General features: G+C 43.8%; 1 protein-coding gene across 2 annotated transcripts in view; it reads right to left on the reverse strand.

The window, feature by feature from the left end:
- The window catches only part of atp10d (ATPase phospholipid transporting 10D), a 71,079-nt gene that overhangs the window by 6,113 nt on the left and 44,035 nt on the right, over positions 1 to 20,931 (reverse strand). For both annotated transcript variants that reach the window (XM_041812921.1, XM_041812920.1), the window contains exons 9-22: positions 20,565 to 20,817; positions 19,774 to 19,991; positions 16,812 to 17,003; positions 15,673 to 16,279; positions 12,725 to 12,831; positions 12,168 to 12,294; positions 8,370 to 8,554; positions 6,290 to 6,590; positions 5,973 to 6,049; positions 4,254 to 4,379; positions 1,472 to 1,672; positions 1,284 to 1,364; positions 1,063 to 1,167; positions 783 to 970 (exon numbers count right to left, since the gene is read on the reverse strand). In XM_041812921.1, coding sequence (XP_041668855.1) covers positions 783 to 970; positions 1,063 to 1,167; positions 1,284 to 1,364; positions 1,472 to 1,672; positions 4,254 to 4,379; positions 5,973 to 6,049; positions 6,290 to 6,590; positions 8,370 to 8,554; positions 12,168 to 12,294; positions 12,725 to 12,831; positions 15,673 to 16,279; positions 16,812 to 17,003; positions 19,774 to 19,991; positions 20,565 to 20,817 — 2,768 coding nt within the window. The remainder of the gene's footprint in view (positions 1 to 782; positions 971 to 1,062; positions 1,168 to 1,283; positions 1,365 to 1,471; positions 1,673 to 4,253; positions 4,380 to 5,972; positions 6,050 to 6,289; positions 6,591 to 8,369; positions 8,555 to 12,167; positions 12,295 to 12,724; positions 12,832 to 15,672; positions 16,280 to 16,811; positions 17,004 to 19,773; positions 19,992 to 20,564; positions 20,818 to 20,931) is intronic.

Consider the following 20,931-nt stretch of genomic DNA (forward strand, 5'->3'; position numbering starts at 1 on the left):
GATCATCTTAATTTTCAAGAAAAAAGTCACAATTTTCAAGTTTGAAAAAGTTGAATTATGAAGGTGTACTTTTGGTTTTAGCCTAAAATCATCACATTATGGATATGATCTGGACTTAAAAGACGTTTCTGTAAACTGGCATTATCCAAGCAGTGTTTTCAGTTTGGTTTCTCTTGAATTTTGGACTTTATAATGTTGTAAATTTGCAGTTTTAAAATCTTGAAATTTTCAGGTTTATAATGTCAACATTTTTGACTTTTTAAACTTGGAAATTTCCTTTTTTCCTCGTTAATATACAACTCAACAACCTCAGAAATGTCTTAGTCTTTTACATTTTTCTCAAACACTTGTGGATCTTTGTAGCTGTTTGTATTTTCTAGGGTGGCCCTACGTCGTCGTACATCACGTTTCTAATCATGATTTGAAAAAGAAAAATATAAGTATATCTAATATTGTTGACCTCAGAGCAGACAGGGCCCCGCGTCCCCCCTAGGGGTGCCTGGACCCCAGACAGTCACATTTTGATCAAGGTAACACAATATTAGTATTCTTGGCGTCTAACAGCGTTAATCCTCTATCTGCTTCTCTCGGGTTTTCTTTCTCTGTAGACGTATAACCAGGCTTGTCTCCTCACCAGTTCCTGCATTCACTGGTGTTCGCTTTTAAGGTCAAAGGTTAAAACATGAGGGAAGCAACCCAGAAGAGAGGTAGGAAGCCTTTTGTTGCCTGCAGGCTGACGGTTCCATGAGCGTCACATGACAGCTATGAATAAGCGTGTTTACCTGGGTAACAGCGCCGTCACAGTAGTGAGAGCACACACAATGTAGAATAGAGGCTGAGACATCTGGAGAGTTTCCACCCCCACAGGGTTGTAGGGGGGGCTGCAGGTCACGCAGATCCCACTGAAGAGCAGCACAAAGCCGAAGTAGAAGACAGCACTGAACACCAACACCAGCACGTGGATCCATGTCTGCAAGACCACACAGAGGGATTAGAAACTCCAGCAGACACTCAGAGTCTGCAAACAGCACAGTTCTGGAGGGAGTGGTGTGAAAGGCTGACCAGGGTGTGGCTCTCAATGACTTGGTGCAGCAGGATGATGAGGAGGGCTGAAGCATTGATGGGAGAACCGAAGGCCAGATCCCCAACGTCTGAACCTGCATAAACCTGGGTTAAAAAAAGATGAACAAGAAGCTAAATTTAAAACTCATGAAGGGAAATAACAGAATAAGAACTGAAGGAACTATTAATAGAACAGGGAATCTTTGGCGAGGCGTGCTTACAAAGTAAGGCACGAAGAAGCAGACAAGGCTTTGGTAAAAAGCATCCAGAACTGTGATCCAGAACATGGAGGGGACATAAACCTGCAGAGAGAAAGGATTCATGTTCATCTAAACATGGCGACCAAAGACTCTTTCTAAGTTAAAGCTCAAGCTTCCCATCAGACAGGTGACAGTGTGTGTGCAGAAACCTTGGAGGACTGTGTGTCCTGGTAGAGTTCAGGCAGCTCCATCAGAGTGTCTGCAGGTACATCTTTGTCCAGGACGCCGTAGATGAGAGGAGGAACGGAGGTGAAGAGCAGGTTAAAGAAGATGAGCACCCACGAGTTTGTCATGACGCTGCCAGAGAATCCGCAGAAGAACTGATACCAGAAGAGCAGGTTGACGTACATCTGACCCACAGGTAGAGAAACAGCAGTGAGAAATCTAAAAGCAGTCTGTGTTTCCTCTTTATTAACTCATTTGTGCTGACAGCTTCAGATGATTTTTCTACAATGACTGACTTTTACTTTGACTTCAACAGAAATGGTAAATAAAGTTGTGAATCAGTAACTTGTAGGCAATCTATCATCAGGTGGACCTTGATGATATGTGAATCAATTCAGATTTTACAGAATCGAGCCATATATACTGTAATAGTGGTTTTAACATAAACATCGCCATTGTCCAGTTAACAAATAAAGCCAGTAGATGGCGGCAGACACGCACTGGAGGCAGAACTCAGAATGGTCACATGATCTTAGTGTCTGTCTGCTGCTAACTGGCTAAAAGAAAAGTTACCTAGTTATTCTGGGTTTCTTCAAACATCATAAAGTCGGGAGTTGGATATGAGTCATGTCAGCTGTGCAGTAAACAAGGTAAAACATAGCAGCAACACCAGTCTTCATGCTAAGTAGCAGTTAACAGGCTCATCAGACTACCCTTGTGTCTCCCCAACCAGCATGAAATGACGCTGTTGAATCAAAACTTCCCTAAACTTCTAAATTCAGGAGATCATAAGCAGCACTACCTGTTTCATTTGTAAGGACATGAGCAGCGATAACAAAGACTGCTGCAGGCAGTGTTAGGAACGCTGTTTAATCCTCTCATCACTTCTTTAAGGAAACTGTGGGGCTGCTTTATGCAGAAGTAAAGCAGAGTCATTCTGACAAATTACTAGTATCTCTGATGATCAGAGTTTAAGAGTTTGAAAGAGTAAGAACATTAAAACTATACCTCTTCTGTTAAATTCTACAACACTGATCATCAACTGGAGGCCTGGGGGCCACATCAGACCCTCACAGCTTCCCATCCGGCCCCCAGACGCTCGATTAAATTCAGAAAAAGTGCTGAGAAAAACAATGTGTGCTGTATTTACGGCGTCTTTACTTTCTTTTTATGATCATTACAGATATTTAAGTAACTCCAAAAATAAGTGAGATCTAAACTTTCTTTTTAAAATATTGGCTCAATGTTTGATCAGTTTTACAAAACTCCAGCTGTCATTAAAATTATTAGCAAATAGGACAAACTTACCCATAAGTCCATTCTTGATTAAAGCAGCAGCTTTCTTTGTAAATTTAACAACTGAGAGTTTATTTTTTACTTCCTGAGAATTAAAACAAAATATCTTTTTCCTTCATGTGTTTCTCACCAATGAGGAAGTTAAGGTGTCTTTTAACCCAAGCGTATTCATGTCAGACTCTATGGCAGCCTCAGAAATATGTGGCTTAAATATCTCAGTCGCCCCCTAGTGGCTGGCTGCAGTATAGAGATTTAACTGTGAACAGGGACTGAGTTCACTGCTGAAGGCTGAAAATAAGGTACTTTTCAATGAAAATACAATTATTTAGACAGAAATGTTTATTATTTAGTTCATTTAACACTCCGGCCCTCACAGTGACACGAGCTGGCCCTCGTACTAAAGTTCTGTTCTTCTTCAATAAAGAGCTTCTGCTATAGTTAAGGACATGTTTTTATGTCATGTTTATTATCCTAAATCAATATTAACATACAGTATGTATGGTTGGCCTCTGTGTCCTGATACCTATCATATGGTATCATGCGGCTGTGGTAAATAGCCAGCCCTACTGAATTCTAGGTTAACAAGTCCAAGCTTGTTGGGTCAAACCACATTTCACTGTTTTTCTGAGGATGAAGGAAGTTACAGGTCGGCACTCTCGCTACAGCCAAGGACATTATTCAAACGGCTCAATCTGGGAATTTACCATAAAGACATTAAGATGGCTAATCAGTTCTGACCACACAGGGTCTTATCAGGACCAGCAAGTTTAAACGTCAGATCCACCTACATCTCCATATGGCCTAGATAAGGAACACTAATATAAATATAATGATTTTATATTAAAAATAAGCATTTAAACATTATGCAGTGGTGGTCCCAGGCTTAAATGAGGAGACAGATTTTTCACCATTTCTCTAATTTAAAGACTTTTACTCATAAAGGGGATTCAATCCACCAGTTTTTATTTTTAACCTGTGTATAAAACTTGTGCCCTAAACCATCCCTCAGATATATACCTGAAAAAAGTTTTTACACTCAGCAGTGATGGAAAAGTTCTCCCGTCAATAAAAGGAAGTGTGCAGAAATCATATTTAGTAAAAACAATGGAGTTTCTGGATTATCACCTAAATTAGCCCCCAAGGTTGTTACTTTAATTCTTCAGTTCAGGAGAAGGTGTCCAAACTCTCCGCACCCACGAAACCCTTCTTTGATTTCTTTATCGCTTCAAACTTCAACATAAAGACGACTGACCATAAAACCACCTTCTGCTTCTTCAGGGAGAGCGCAGCATGGTTTGAGTTGAGCCGTCTAACAGTTTTTTTTGTACATTTTAACTAGGAGCAGCACCGCCTACTGCTCCACCTCATATTTGGATGCAAACCCTTTCAATCCTGCAGGCTTCAACCCGGTCATAAAAAACCAGCCATAAAACGTCGAACACAGAGGTCAGGTTTGGTAAAACCTCTCACCACGTTCTTGTAGATGAAGTAGAGGATCATGTTGGCCAGACGAGAGTAACACCAGCGGCCGTGAACCAGCAGCAGCTTACTGAGGTGTTTGAACCTGGAGACGGCAAAGTCACTGGACATCACAGCCTGAGAGAGGACAAACAGAGACAAAGACTCATGATGAAAGAGAATTTACATGTACAGCTTGATCCTGATAAAAAAAAAAAAACAGTTTACTAACGAGGTTAGAGTTTAGATTTACTGCCCTGGATGAGGCTGAGGCCGGGTCAGGCTCATGGTGTCAGACATATCCTGTCAGACACAGAATAACTCTATTTTTTAGTTTTTGTCTGTTTTTCCAGCATGAACTTCAGAAGAACTGTCCTCTTTGTAGACCCAATGCACCAATCAGGACTGGAGGCGCCCTGCCCAGGACGGTCCGCTGGGCATGTTTCCTGAATCAAGAAGTCCCTTCAATTAAAACTACACTTCAAGAAGTCCGTTCACGTTTTAGAGAGAATGTGGGAGAAGAGTTGTTAAAAAGTCACTCCACTTCCTGCTTACTCAGTGAGATACTTAGCTGCTGCCAAACCACCAATACCCATCAATTAAAAAGCTCCAAACAGGAAGTCACAAGCCTAGAATATCTGGGTCTTTCAAAATAAAACACAATGCACAGATTCCCAATCATAAATCATCACTATAGCAATCATCCTGCAGAGAGCAAAGGGTCACCGAGAGGTCAGTGGGTCACAGAGCTACAACCACCATTAATGAGGAAAAGTTAACATTTATCCAAAGAATTTGACATAAAACCACAGATCCTTTAATCAAACATTAACCTTTTAACTTCCTAATGTCCTCACCCAATGGAGGAAGCAAAATATCATGGACTTATACTGGAAAGGATGATAAATTAACCCCGAAAGCTAAAATAGTCCGCTGTTGATGTACTATTCCTGCGTGAACTCGCAATCCTCCTGTGATCTTTGCTGTGCGCCACAGCGCAGCGGTCTAGACATGGCTCTAGTGGGCGAGGTCGCTCACCGTCGGTCGGAGCAAACCTGTGGCACTTCGGTGTGCGGCGCAGTCGTCCTATGTGGAAATTGCAGGTCAGTGCACTGTCAGCACGGAGGCCAATAAGCTTTCACTAATCCACGGTGTCAAAGTCAGTGATAGAGCCCACTGGCTACGAGATTTTCATAGATTAAATAACCTCCTTATAGTCCAGGTGTGCTAAATCAAAGGTCTGTGCACCTGTCTAAGTTCTGAAACGCAGGCTCATCCTCATCATTCCAGTCAGTCAAAATGACAGCCAGCCTTCAAATTCTCCATCAGTCTTCAAAAAATCCCTCAAAGACGAAGAATTTTGGGTTAAAGCGACCTCTGGTGCAGGCTGTAGTCTCTGTTACCAGACTGATGGTCTTTAAAAACACTCTATGTTCAGTTCAACGTGATGATGCAGTTTAAGCTTTAATAAAACAGCCAGTTTATTTAAAATGTGGGTTTTAGGCAGTATAAATAGATCAACAGATTGTATGTCCAACAGGTAGGGTCAGCTGTATTTTCAGGTCCAATCTAAGCTCTTGAAGGTATTTTAGTGCATTATTTGGAGCAGAGAAAACAGTCCAACTCAGGGATTTTCATCAGCAGAGGTAGCTGATAAAGACATTCACACTAAAGCTGCCATCACATCATGCCATAGCACAGTCTGGTCAGGTTAAATGTAGTTTTCATTACCTGCATCCCCTCCTGACCAGAAATCCCGATGCCCACATCAGCCACCTGGATCATGCTCACATCATTGGCTCCATCACCTACAGAAAGAAAACTAGATTTAAACAGTCCTGCTGTTTAGGAAGGTTCACCGTGTACAACAAATACATGTAAAAATGTTTTAGTGTTTTAGTTCTGAATCACTACAAACTTTTTAGCGCATCTTCAAATGCTGTCCATAAAATCTAGTGAACCTAAGGTTATGTTTGTCTTTTGGACATGCCCTAACCATTTTTCTTTCTTTTTTCTTAGGAATACATAAAAAAGTCTGGAGTCCTCACCCACAGCCAGGGTCATTACACCGAGCTGGTCTCGGATCAGCTGGACGACCTGACTCTTCTGCAGCGGTGTAGACCTGCAGCATATCACCGCCTTACATCGACAGCTCAGCTCCAGGAAGTCGGCCTTCAGCTCCTCCAGCAGCGCCCAGTCCAACGTCTGACCATCCGTGACGAGCACGAAACCTGTCCTACTGTCTGAGGAGGAGTTCCCATGATGTCCTGCCTCTGTGGCTTCCGTCAGGCCGTCGCCACCACGCTGAACTTCCAGTCTGAGCTCCTGTAGTAGAGCTGCACAAGCATCCTAAAGGGAGAAACCATGAGAACTATTCCAGAAAGTAGATACTGGTGCTGGTGAGTTTTCTGTGTCGCTGCCTTCTCAATAATGCTATCACACACTTACAATAACTGGGTACTTTCACCCCCATGGATACATGCATCCATTACAGCCTCTTCCTGCTGAATCACTCCAATAAAGCTCTGCCAAAATGTTTAGATATCCTGACCACAAAATAAGTAGAAATGACCTCAATCCCAGCAGAAAGTTTGACAGAGGGAAGCAATTTTTCTCCTTCAACAAACTTTTATTCTTTGCAGCATGAGAAATCATGCTAAATTAAATGACTACATGTTCAGGGTACAGTCTGATGGGAAAAGACACTAAGGCATCTGACTTTTTTGCAATGTTAGCTAATGATGTCCACTTAAAATTAAATGGATGGATGGATGGATTCGCTCCCACAGTCTTCTCTGCCTTATGGTCTAATTCACAAACACATACACTGCTGATATTCAGGCTCAAACATGCCATAAATTCACCGTACTCCCTGCAGTTTTCTCCTGTAGAGAGTTACCGTTAGCTGTAGAGAGGGCCGGCATCTCGGGTAAACCTCTAAAATGTCAGACAGATATTTCTATGTTTAGATTTATAACTTTTGGTTTCCTTCTGCTCCCGTGCACTGTAAGTCCTGCAAGGGTCAATTCTGGGCTCAGTCCTGTTTTTACTTTTATCTCTGGATGACTTGCATAAGTCCTCCTGTAATGCCTCCTATCACCGCTACACAGATGACACAAAGCTGTGTCTTTCATTTGAACCTAATCTTCTTAACAGTTTCTCTGTCCAGCATGCCTGTCACTGAGAATATTTTGAAATGCTAAATAAGACGGAGTGTCTCTAAATATTCTAGGGTCAGGGCGAGGTTTAACTAACGTTCTAGTGTCTCTAAATATTCTAGGGTCAGGGGGAGGTTTAACTAACGTTATAGTGTCTCTAAATATTCTAGGGTCAGGGCGAGGCTTAACTAACGTTCTAGTGTCTCTAAATATTCTAGGGTCAGGGCGAGGCTTAACTAACGTTCTAGTGTCTCTAAATATTCTAGGGTCAGGGCGAGGTTTAACTAACGTTCTAGTGTCTCTAAATATTCTAGGGTCAGGGCGAGGTTTAACTAACGTTCTAGTGTCTCTAAATATTCTAGGGTCAGGGCGAGGTTTAACTAACGTTCTAGTGTCTCTAAATATTCTAGGGTCAGGGCGAGGTTTAACTAACGTTCTAGTGTCTCTAAATATTCTAGGGTCAGGGCGAGGTTTGACTAACGTTCTAGTGTCTCTAAATATTCTAGGGTCAGGGCGAGGTTTAACTAACGTTCTAGTGTCTCTAAATATTCTAGGGTCAGGGCGAGGTTTAACTAACGTTCTAGTAATCAGGCCTGATCACTTTAGTAAGGCAAAGCCACACTAACATCCAAACATGCATTCATTTTTTACTTCCTAGATTAGGTAACTCTTCGCTCTGGCATCACTCAGTCCTCTACTTCATTGGTACCCAACCTGGGGTCTGGACCCCCCAGGGGGGCGGCAAAGATCTTTGATTCACAATCAAAAGGGAAACATTCTCTAGAGTAATATTTTGTGTCCCTTCTGCTGTCAAAACCATGAGAAGCAGAACAAAAGCACCTCAGAGACTCTGGTCCTTGTGTTTTGTCACACATTGTGACCCTCAGAAAACGGCTCCTGATCCACCATTGAGAACCTGTTTTAGATAAATATCTAGAATCCAAACTAGCTCGGTAACACCTCCACCCACCTTGCTTCCACAGCTGGCGGTCAGCAGCTGGTCGTTGGGACGGAGGAGTTTGCAGGCATAGGCGATATTGATGGCTGTCTCCTTTTTGTCCCCTGTGAGGACCCAGACTTTGATCCCCGCCCTCTGAAGAGCTTCGATGGTCTCTGGGACCTCCTCTTGCAGTCGGTCCAGGATCCCTGTGGTGCCTGATCACAAATAGAGAGACGTATTTTAGATGCTTGTTTCTGCTCTGAAACACGAGCTGATCACGTCACAGTTTAACACCATGTCCAAGTTAAAGCTCAAAGTTGTGACCACTGACTGTAGAAAGAATTGGACAAACCCCGTGTGACGTCAGGCGTCTGCTTACAATAGGCGGGCTAAAACGGTTCTTGAAGTCCATTCGTGGAGGCTTCCATATTGAAATCACGGTCTCAACCGAACTTTGGATCAACCTAACGGCCCGCCCACTAAGCATGACTTCCTGTCAGCCTGCTAGCTAGCATTCCGGTTGACAGAAACGGAGCCTCTGCCTGCCGAGCTATCTGTCAATCAAATGAGACGCGCCAATCAGCTTTCATCCTAAATATAATCCAAACGATCGTGGTACAAAAACATTCACCCCCCGTACAGTGGGAGCACAACGAGACTCTAGCTAATGAGACACGTTTGGTGTTTTGAACCAGGCTGTAAACCACTTTATTTTGCGTGTCAAACCCGGCTGTTTAACGTGTGTGCAGACGGAACTTCTGATTTTTCTGCAGCCAGCCTCAACTGGACACTCGCGGTATAGCAATTTTTTGCACTTCCGCATTGGCTTCATTTTTTAGGACCAGAGGTTGCCGCTTGGTTGTGACCAACTTAAACTAGAGGCCTATGAACCAACAGGGTTTCTGTCCTGTTAGAAGGACACCTGGATGTACCTCGCCTGGGAAGGAGAAGGTTTGAGTTTAAAAAGTCTGATCAGTTTCTGAGATAAACACAGAGAGGGATGGACAATGGAAAATGTGCTCTGGACCAACAGAAACCTTTCCAGGGATGAAAACAGAGTTTTGTATGCCTCAGCATGTATAAGTCATTAGATTGATGGCAGCAACACATCTCAAAAAAGTATGGACAGGGCCATGTTTACCATTTCCTTTTCTGATGCTCCAAATGTTTTCTATTGGTGAAAGGTCTGGACTGCAGGCAGACCAGTTCAGAACCCAGATTCTTCTCCTGTGAAGCCCTGCTGTTGTGATTGATGCGGTACGTGGTTTAGCATGGTCTTGCTGAATTATTTGCCCTAAGAGAAGGAGTTAAAGTACCTTGGGGTCTTGTTCACAAGTGAGGGTAGGAGGGGACATGAGATTGGTGCAGCATCTGCAGTATTTCAGACATTGTACTGCACCATCGTGGTGAAGAGGGAGCTGAGCCGATGGATCTTTCTCCCAACCCTCACCTACTGTCATGAACTCTTGGCAATGACTGAAAGAACAAGATCGTGGAGGTCTTCCGGGTACGTCCAACTAGAAGGAGACCCCGGTGTAGACCCAGAACTCACTGGAGGGATTATATATCTCAACTGGCCTGGGGACACCTTGAAATCCTTCAGGAGGAGCTGGAAAATGTTGCTGGGGAGAGAGATATCTGGGTTGGCTTGCTCAGCCTGCTGCCGCCTTGACCCGACCTGGATAAGCGGAAGAAAATGGACGGATGGATGGATGGATGGATGGACAGATGGACGAATGGATGGATGGATGGATGGATGGACGGACGGACGGATGGATGGATGGATGGATGGACTGCTGAAATAGTCAAGGCCTTCCCTGACAGAGATGTTATATATGTTTATATACCTTGATAGAGCCTTTCCAGATGTGTAAGCTGCCTACGCCATAAACACTAATACAATCCTATACCATCAGAGATGCAGGCTTTAGAACTGATAACAAGCGGGTGGTCTCTCTTCTCTTTCATCCAAAAGACATGGTGTCCATGGTTTCTGAAAAGAATTTCAAATTTTGGTTTGTATGACCACAGAACAGTTTTCCATGTTTCCTCAGTCCATTTTAAAAGAGCTTTGGTCCAAAGGGACGGTGGCATTCCTGGATCAGGTTCACATAAGGCTTCTTTGTGTGGTACAGCTCTAACTCGCATCTATGGATTGCACGGCACACTGTTGACGGACAGTGATTTCTGTAAGAGAGCACATTCAGTCATTTCCAGTGGTGAGATATTCAAAGTCTTACGATTTTAAAGTGAGGAACATTTGTCTGAAATTGTTCCACAATTTTAAACGCAGTGTTTCATAGATTGGTGAACTTATTCTCATCTTTACTACTGTGAGACTCTGCCTGTCTTAAATGTAGTAAACCTAACTAGTTGTAAAATGCGTCTCCAATATTTCATTAGAACCGCTTACTTTTCTGGCCTGTTGTTGCCCTGTTCCATCTTTGTTGAGATGTTTTGCTGCCATCAAATTCAAAATGAGCTAGTATTTCTATGAAATGGTAAAATGTAACATTTGAGTAAATCAGAGTCTAGAGGTCAGATGTAGCTAAGCCTGGCGTTGTCACGGAGTAAATCTGAGTCTAGAGGTCAGATGTAGCTAAGCCTGGCGTTGTCACGGAGTAAATCTGAGTCTAGAAGTCAGACGTAGCTAAATCTGGCGTTGTCATGGAGTAAATCTGAGTCTAGAGGTCAGATGTAGCTAAGCCTGGCGTTTTCACGGAGTAAATCAGAGTCTAGAGGTCAGATGTAGCTAAGCCTGACGTTGTCACAGAGTAAATCTGAGTCTAGAGGTCAGATGTAGCTAAATCTGACGTTGTCACAGAGTAAATCTGAGTCTAGAGGTCAGATGTAGCTAAGCCTGACGTTGTCACAGAGTAAATCTGAGTCTAGAGGTCAGATGTAGCTAAGCCTGGCGTTGTCACGGAGTAAATCTGAGTCTAGAGGTCAGATGTAGCTAAGCCTGGCGTTTTCACGGAGTAAATCTGAGTCTAGAGGTCAGATGTAGCTAAGCCTGGCGTTGTAACGCAGTAAATCTGAGTCTAGAGGTCAGATGTAGCTAAATCTGACGTTGTCACAGAGTAAATCTGAGTCTAGAGGTCAGATGTAGCTAAGCCTGACGTTGTCACGGAGTAAATCAGAGTCTAGAGGTCAGATGTAGCTAAGCCTGACGTTGTCACGGAGTAAATCTGAGTCTAGAGGTCAGATGTAGCTAAGCCTGACGTTGTCACGGAGTAAATCAGAGTCTAGAGGTCAGATGTAGCTAAGCCTGACGTTGTCACAGAGTAAATCTGAGTCTAGAGGTCAGATGTAGCTAAATCTGACGTTGTCACAGAGTAAATCTGAGTCTAGAGGTCAGATGTAGCTAAGCCTGACGTTGTCACGGAGTAAATCTGAGTCTAGAGGTCAGATGTAGCTAAGCCTGACGTTGTCACGGAGTAAATCAGAGTCTAGAGGTCAGATGTAGCTAAGCCTGACGTTGTCACGGAGTAAATCAGAGTCTAGAGGTCAGATGTAGCTAAGCCTGGCGTTGTCACGGAGTAAATCTGAGTCTAGAGGTCAGATGTAGCTAAGCCTGGCGTTTTCACGGAGTAAATCTGAGTCTAGAGGTCAGATGTAGCTAAGCCTGACGTTGTCACGGAGTAAATCTGAGTCTAGAGGTCAGATGTAGCTAAATCTGACGTTGTCACGGAGTAAATCTGAGTCTAGAGGTCAGATGTAGCTAAGCCTGACGTTGTCACGGAGTAAATCTGAGTCTAGAGGTCAGATGTAGCTAAGCCTGGCGTTGTGTCCACTCCAGCAGTGTTTGGTGTCAGAGTGTCTCTTTACCCAGCAGGGTGAGGTTGGTCTCCAGCCTCTGAGCCGACTCCATCAGCAGCTCCTCTCGGTTCTCGATGCTTCTCTCTGCCAGCAGCTGTCTCTTCAGCCACACATCGTACTCCTCCTCCTCCAGAACCTGATGCACAAAAACACGAATGAGTCGCTCCAGTCTACATTCACAGTGTGAGTAGTATTCATTCAACAAAAGAAGAGGCTTGTAGGAAGTAAGATGAAGAAGTCTACCTTGCTGTAATTATAGAAGATTTAACTATCGAACTAAACTGGTATTGGTGTAAAATCCTTCAAACTGCTGGTAGGAAAAAGAAAAATCACATAGAAGTGAGACAAACTTGAGTCTTGAATCAATGAGCTCCACTTTGATATGGTAAATGAAATCTTTTATTCCTGGTTAAGAGAGAGGATGAGGTTTTTGCTTCTTTTTCTACAGAAGCTTATTAAGATGTTCTGACTGATTTCAGAAAGTGTAAAACAAACATCATAGAAAATATCCGCTTTGAGATAATACCATCAGAGTGGATTATGGTCACCTCCTATCCAGACGTTACCTTCTTAGCGATGCAGAGTGTACGGAGGCCGTCTCTGGCGTAGCTGTCTAAATGTTTCTGTGTTTGCTCTCTGATGTGACTGTAGACCTCCTGAGCCTGCTCTGCACCTGAAAAGATGAACATCCATGTTATTAATGATCAACATGAATACAGAGCCAAATTCTTCCAGTCAAACCCAGAACAAGCATCGCTGACACCTTGAAATTATATCAAGGTGAAAAAGTCACATTTATCTTTGCATTTAATCATTATCGATATACAGTGCTGTGAAAAAGTATGTCCACCCTTACTAATATCTTTTTCATATTTATCACACTTAAATGTTTCAGATCATTAAACAAATATGAATATTAAACAAAGATAACCCAGGTAAATATAAAATGCAATTTTCAAATGATGATTTCATGTATTTAGGGTTAAAAGTAGTCCAAACCTATCTGGCCCTGTGTGAAAAAGTAAACCCCCCCCCGTTAAATCATGAGTTAACTGTGATCAACCATATGTTGTGGAAAGATGAGTTCAATTTCTCTATCCACACCCAGACCTGATTACTGCCAGACCTGCTGAATCAAGAAAACCCTCAAATAGAAGCTGTCAGCCAAAGTGAAGTAGGCTAAAGAGCTCAAATAGAAACACACCATGCAGCTACAGAAATTCAAGAACAGATGAGAAACAAAGTCACTGACATCCATCGGTCCAGAAAACAAAGACATTTTTGAGGTTTTGGGACTCCAACAAACCATGGTCAGGGCCATTATCCACAAAGGGGGAAAACTGGGAACAGTGGTGAACGTTCCCAGGAGTGGTCGGCCAACCAAAACGACTCCAAGAGAGCAATGACGACTCATCCAGGAGGTCCCAGAAGAACCCAGAACCACATCCAAAGACCTGCAGGCCTCACTGACTCAGTTAAGGTCAGAGTTCATAACTCAACCATCAGAGAGACACTGGGCAACAACGGCATCATGGGAGAGTTCCAAGGCCAAAACCACTGCTGACAAAAAAGAACACAAAGACTCATCTCACATTTGACTGAAAACATCCTGATGATCCCCAAGACTTCTGGGAAATATTCTGAGGACTGACCAGACAGAAGGTGTGCGGCCCGTTACATCTGGAGTAAAAATAAGACAGCATTTGATAAAAAGAACATCATGCCAACAGTCAGACATGGTGGTGGCAGTGTGATGGTCTGGACCAGGACCTGGACCACTTGCTGTGATTGATGGAACCATGAATTCTGCTCTCCTGACCCCTAAAATGCACTACATAAGTGTTCGGTCCCCGCTTCAGCACGGTAACAGAGCAGACAGGTTTTAGTTTAAATCAGTGAGAGAGCTTCCACCAGCTCCGCTGCACTGCCTCTCTGCTCCGGCAGTCCAGAGCCCTCCACAGCAGATACGCTGGACTTCTGTTTCTGCTGGATGCCGGAGACCGGCGCATAAATTCAGCACGGAGCAGAACGAACGGGGCAGGAAGTGTCACCAAAACCAAATTAAAATATATATGTTAAATTTAAGAATAAAATACTCCGTGTTGACACCAGACAAAGCCAGACCGTATTTCCGTTTACTACATTAAGAAAAACTCATAATGGGGCGTAGCAGAGCCCGTAATCAACAGGGATTTATTCATAAAGGGGTACTGACCCATAGTAGAAGCACAAAATCTGTATAAAAGGACAAAACAGAGACAAATCCAAGCAAGTTCATCCTCTTCCTGCAGTTCAGAACAACAGCTTCACATGTTTTTGTTTTGTGGTACTCCAGTAGTTTCTACACACACAGCCAGGTGTGATTCTGTAACTACAGCGAAACTTCCTGGTCTCGTGGATCTTGTAGTCCAGCGGTGCTGATCTGAGCTTCACTGCAAGCTCAGTCAGCGGGAGATGAGAGTCGGTGAGGCACGCAGTCAAACTGCAGCACAGCCGTGATGGAGCGAAGACGAATCTGGTGTATTTTAGAGGTGAGAGAGAATGTTTGACCTCAAGCGCAAGAGCACCTGGGGTATGCAACAAGACAATCATCCAAAAACCACCAGCAAGTCCACCTCTGAATGGCTTTAAAAACAAAATAAAGGTTTTGTAGTGGTCTAGTCAAAGTCCCGGCGTAAATCGGTTGAGATGCTGTGGCAAACAGCATCAAAACAGGCTGTTGCTCAAAAAAAACTCCAAAATGGATGAATTTAAACAATTCTGAGAAGAAAAGTTGGCCATAATTCCTCCAAAGTGGTGTGAAAGACTCACTGCCATTTTCTCAGACACCTGCTTCAGTTGTTGGTGCAAAGGGTGGAGCAACCAGTTACTAGGTCAAGGACACTTTTCCACATGGGGCCAGCTAGGTCTGGATGGATTTTTGTATTTATTCATGTTTTCTTTGTCTATTATTAACTTTTTTGGATGATCTGAACCGTCAAAGTGTGACAAATATGCAAAAAAATAAGAAATCAGGAAGGGGCAGTTACTTCTTCATAGCTGTTTTTGTCTCTCAGAGGAAAATATCTTAACAAGTTTTCTGCAGTTTCCCTTTAGATAAGTGCTTCCCTGAGTGTAAGCCAGAGCCCCTTAGTGAGACGCAGAGGAATGGAGGGTGGGCCGCACGATGTCAGGTTCAAAACAAAAAAACATTTAAATATTCTTTAGAAATTAAATTAATAAAATGACTGCATGTTTATACATTAGTCCCAGAAGAACTGGAACAAATAAAGGAGTCTTAATTAATTCAACCTTTTTTTCTTAAGTATGATGTCTAAAACCTGGTTCTGGTTTAACTGGGGTTGGATTAACTGGAACAAAGTACACGTGTGATGTATTTTACAAAAGAACATTTAAGTTTTCTAGTCCTGTGTTATGAACAAATGGCGGTTTTTGGTGTGGCCCAGAAGACGTTCAGGTCTCAAATGTGGCCGAAGCTTACAGGAGTTTGGGAAAGGCTGCTTTAGTTCATTACCTTTAGGGGTCTCTGTCAGGTCCATGATGACTGAGTCGGCCCCCTTCGTATAAACCACCACCTGTCCTGAGAGCGGATGGCGGACCACCACCGACATCCTCTTCCTGTTGGAGTCAAATGGTAGGATGTGAAGTAGCTGAACTGCCAGAGAGCCGATTCCCGGCAGATCCACCAACAGGCTCTCTGCCGAGCGGCCCCTCAGGGTGCAATGGTACGCCTGCGCCGCGTGGACCAGAGCTGCCTCATCCGGACTCTCTGCCTCATACAGCAGCTCATCGTCAAAGTCTGAGTCTTGGGCCGGGTCCCTCCTGTCAGAGCTGGTCTTTGTCTCCTCGACCTGTCCGGCATCTCCTCCATCCTCTCTGGAGGATAAATCCACATGGAGCCCAGGGTTGGACGTCTCCAGCAGGTTTTCGGAGCCTGCCTCTGACCTGTTGGCCGTGCTGTCGGGGGGAGGGGGGAAGGTGGAGGGGCCGTTCTTCCCACGGGTGAACAGCCTGTTGGTGATCTGTGGGGGGGAAAGGGTGGAAAAAGGAGAGAAGCTGAAGCGCTGGAACATCAGCTTGATCTCCTCCAGAGACTTCAGGGGCGTCCGAGCTTCAGGAACCTGCAGGGGGAGGGACAGATGAGCGTGAGTTTTCCACCATTTTTAAATCTGACTGTTGAAGGCCTCAAAATAAGGAAGAACTGAAGGTTTAACCACACTGGGCCTGATTCACTGTCTTCCTGAGATTTTTTTTTAATTTTTCTAAAACCCTAAAGGAGACAACAGCTGAATTTCTAGACTGTCTTTAGCAGAAATGTTCCTGTATAATGTTATTTTGGCTGTTCTTGAAGATGTAAAACACAAGTTTGGTTTTGTCTGCATTTAGAAGAAGCTAACACTGATCTTGGACTACATGTCTGCAGAAGCTATGCAGAGGTTTGTGGAGGCGTAGGAGCCCAGCAGTAAATACCTCATTAATAATGACTGATAACTAACATCACACATCTCTGAGAAATAATTATCACCACAACACAATGCAAACACATGAACACGCCTCTCTAGAGCAAACTAAATGTTGACAGCAGGCGTGAAAGCACAGCCTCAGTGACAGAGCGCCTCTGCTCAATGTTGTTTATAGACGCCGTCTGCTCACCGCATGGCGAGGCTGGCTGGGTGAGGACACCACCACGCTGTTACACATGGCCAATGCCAGGAAGAAGTCAGTGATGTAGGTGAGCTCCAGGCTGGACGGCGTCCCCGAGGAGGCGTCACTCAGAGTCAGCATGGGAGAACAGAGCCAGTTCAGCTTCCTCACCAGCTCAGGGTCCGGGACCACCTCCCTTTCCTGAACACAGCGGCAGAAGAAGAACAAGCAGCTAATGAGGAGTCCTTCTAGGTCAATAACATCCCAGAGTAATCATCTGTTAGGTTTCACTTCAATGGTAGGATATAATTCACCGATCACTTTATTAGGTACACCAGTCGCTGCTGAATATCTTACACGTTTTAGGCTTTTCTAACAAAAATATGTGCTCCTGGCCTTTTCACAGGCCCCCAAGAATCACCCCCCCCCCCCCCCCCCACCCCCACCCCCACCCCCCAAAGAAATCCAGTAGTAATGATGTTCCCTGGAAGCTATTTCCATATTCAGCTACATACTTTAACTGTGTATAACAGACTAGTCTTTAGTGGAGAAATGCTCAGGGTCACTGGTCAGCGGTTCTATGATGTGAGGCTGGTATGCTGAGTAGAGCGTGGCTAAAGTTAACAGCTAGCTCCAGCAGCCATCATTCCTCTTTGCAGATTAATATCACGCTTCATGCAGGCTGTTGAGAATCACTCATCTCTTGTGTTTAGTAGTCATACATGAGTTTAACTCTCAACAGCCGACGTACCACTTTATTTCCATTTTTTAGCTCTCATGTTTAGTGGCGGGGTCAAAGTTCTAGCAGGAAGGTATGGGCAATTAACTGTGGCTACAGTGGCCACTAGTGGCGGGAGGATTCATTACAGTTTTAAAAGAGTAATCGGCCAGCCTGTGTTTATTTATTTATTTATTTTTTATGAGCCTTCGTTTATGAGAAAAAAGAAAGATAATTCATGATGATTCATTGGCTAATTTAACATGTGAATGCAGCTGTTTAGCCGGCTAACCGTGTGCATCCCTATTAGCATGAAAATCCCAAACTTCAGGTTTTTAAGGTTTCTGACGATAAAGATGCTTCAATGAAATACAGCGGGGGCACTACTGAAACAAATCTGAACACCACAGAACGTTTCTGTCTGTGCAGAAATCCCTTCCTGCCCCCATCTGGAGTTCTTCACTGTGACATACCACAGTTTACAGCAGCTGCATGTGAAACTGCAGGCTCAGATATGCTCCATGTTATAAAAGTGTGAAGCAAAAACCCCAAACCTAAAATGTTTGAATATTTGTCTAATGCGGCGCTATGATTTAGGATTTTCACTCTGGGAAGAGTGACTGATTTTGATTTTACATGTCAGACCTAGGACCACTTGTGTGTCATTGTCAATCTTTTATTAACTCATTAAGTGCCATTGACGTATATATACGTCAAAGTGTTTTTTTTTGGCAGCTGGCACAAAGGGGCGCTCTCACGCTCCCTGTGAGTAATTTTGGGGCTTCTGGGATACGTAGTCGGAACACTACAGTCGGAAGAGACGGTAGATCAAAGCCACTGAGATCAGAGCAGGAAGTTGAGACTCAGGGATGGAGGTAATCTAAGCTAAAAGTTCTAAAATATTCAGTATCGGCACAAAATGCCCCCCGAAAAACTGAGGGATCAAGTGGCCAGTTTCGCCAGGGGACGCTGGAAGAACTTTTGTGTGAGAAATCGGTAACTCACTGAAACTGACAGCGAATCCAGGGATCAGCGCGTTCATTCATCTGCCTCGGCCGGCCAAAAGGCTAAAGAATGCCGCGAGGTCTCCCCCGTACGTCGGAGAAATAAGGCAGCCGCTATCCAGCTGAATACATACAGCGACAACACTTCAGAGACAGACTTCTCCGACCCAGATTCTGAGGAATGGCTGTCGAGTGAGCGGAGCGGATCTTGATCTCCGTCCCAGAGCGATGGAGGTAAGTTAACGTTAGGAACCCACTGATTACTCAGCCAGATTTATCAATGAAACCATCACTCATGATCCTGTGATTTCAGAAGCAGACCTGAGAGAAGAGCAAGCCCCATGTAGCTCTACAACACCGTCTGTTGGCGGAAAAAGAGGCAAGAACAAAAACATTCTATATTATAGATTAAATATATAATCTGTTTAACATATTATATATTAGATTACTTCTATAATTTACAGGCAGTGCCAGGGGACACGCAAGCAGGAGAGGACGTGGGTGTATCGGGGGGACCCGTGGAGGCCGTCCAGTTCCAGAGTGACTGGAAGCATTGTTATTTATTTTACAATAAAATAACATTTGTAATACAATATACAGATATTTTTTATGTCATTGAAGGCAAAATTATAACATTCAAATCATAGTTTTGCTTGACAGACTCTCTTCACAAAAATGCATTTTTCTCAGCTTTCTAGAAAAAAGTGGTCTTTCTGGTGAACCTAGCCTCTATTCAACTTCAGATAAATCAAGAACGGAACAAGCTGCAAACAAACGTTTTTTTCATGATGAAATAGAGAGTTTCTTCTTTCAATTGAGCTATTTGGTGTTTTCAGAGTCATAGTACAAAATATTCTGTGGGTCTCGAAAGATGACTCAAAATGGCCAAAAAAGCTGGCACAAGCCACTTTCCATTTTATAAAAGGTCCGGCACTCAATGAGTTAAAATATCTGCTAATCTTCAGTTTTGGTGTGCTGATGTAAAAATGTGACACTCCCATAGTTTCTGAGTATACTTTCTATTGTGTGCCATAAAACTGCCAGGACATGATGGAGGCAACACAACTGTGTGAAAAATGAGAGCAATAAAGGGAGAGAAGGATCAATAACGGGAATAATTACATGAGAATGACTATGAGGGTGGTTTCGGGTAAGGAATCCAACCCAGATCCAAATACACTTGCTCCAAACCAAAGTTTGGCACATAGATCAAATGTCAGAAGTGTCAGTGTGTGTTTGTGAGTCTGACCACACGGCTGCAGAAGGCGCTGGCTCTGCTCTGGATGGGATCGGTCAGCTGGTCTTCCTCATCCTCGGCCTCGTCAGTGAGCGTGTGCAGAGACACAGAGCTGCGGTTACAGCTCAGAGAACGACAGCTCAGAGATTTCCCGCTGCAGCCTGACTTAAGAGTCACCGAGGGACCGGCCGCTTCGTTCTTCTCCGCCTCGTACACCTCCAGCCTCCGAGCTGACACAAAAACAGAGAAACACTGTCTGTAGGACGGGACTAAAACGTCTCTACTGCCTCATTCTTCTTCTCCTGATCCACCAAACCCGCTGTGCTGTACATCCTCAATAATCACATCTAAATAATCTAACATTACTTTTATGATTCAGACCAAAATGTTTTTATCCAATATCAATAAATTACACTGGAAGTAAATAAAGACTTTAAGTTATACCTCTGCAAAAAGTCATAAAGGTCAGAAATGTGAGCATCATTTAGATAGTACACAGTTCATACAGATTATCTAATCTGTCACTGTCTACTGGCTTTAAAAAGTAAAGTTTTTGGTTGATTTATATTCCTGATAAAAAGTTAAACTCATCTGAATATCGTCAATGGCAGGCCTATCGTTGGTTTCTTAAACATGTGGTCTACTCTTGGAGGTGCTGCCGTCCTTCAAGGTCTCAGCATTTAACTTAGTATTCCCATTTCACAGAAAAGCTTTCAAAACTGGTTGATTTAGAGATCGTCTGCTGTGAAGCCAGCCATAGGAAACCATTTAATAATCCTGGTGGTCAGATTTAAATCCCTCACCGTTCTCCTCATGAGGATATTCAACGCCGTAGATGCTGCAGCGGCGGAAAACCATCTTATTCTCCGTCAGAGTTCCTGTCTTATCAGAGAACAGGTACTGGATCTGACCCAGGTCCTCTGTGATGTTCAGGGCCCGGCACTGGATCCTGGAGTCCAGCTGCTCGTTGTACAGAGCAAGGTCGTTGTGGATGAAGTAGATCTGACCCAGTTTGACGATCTCAATGGACACGTACAGAGAGATGGGGATGAGCACCTGCAGGACAGAAACTGATGACTTCTGTGCACCGTGCATTCAATGACAAAGCTTTAACATGTGTGACGGAGGGGTTTGTGTTTGTGGATTAGTGTCAGGTGAGCTAGCCCCTTA

This window comes from Cheilinus undulatus, linkage group 18 (assembly GCF_018320785.1).
Source record: "Cheilinus undulatus linkage group 18, ASM1832078v1, whole genome shotgun sequence".
NCBI lineage: Eukaryota > Metazoa > Chordata > Actinopteri > Labriformes > Labridae > Cheilinus > Cheilinus undulatus.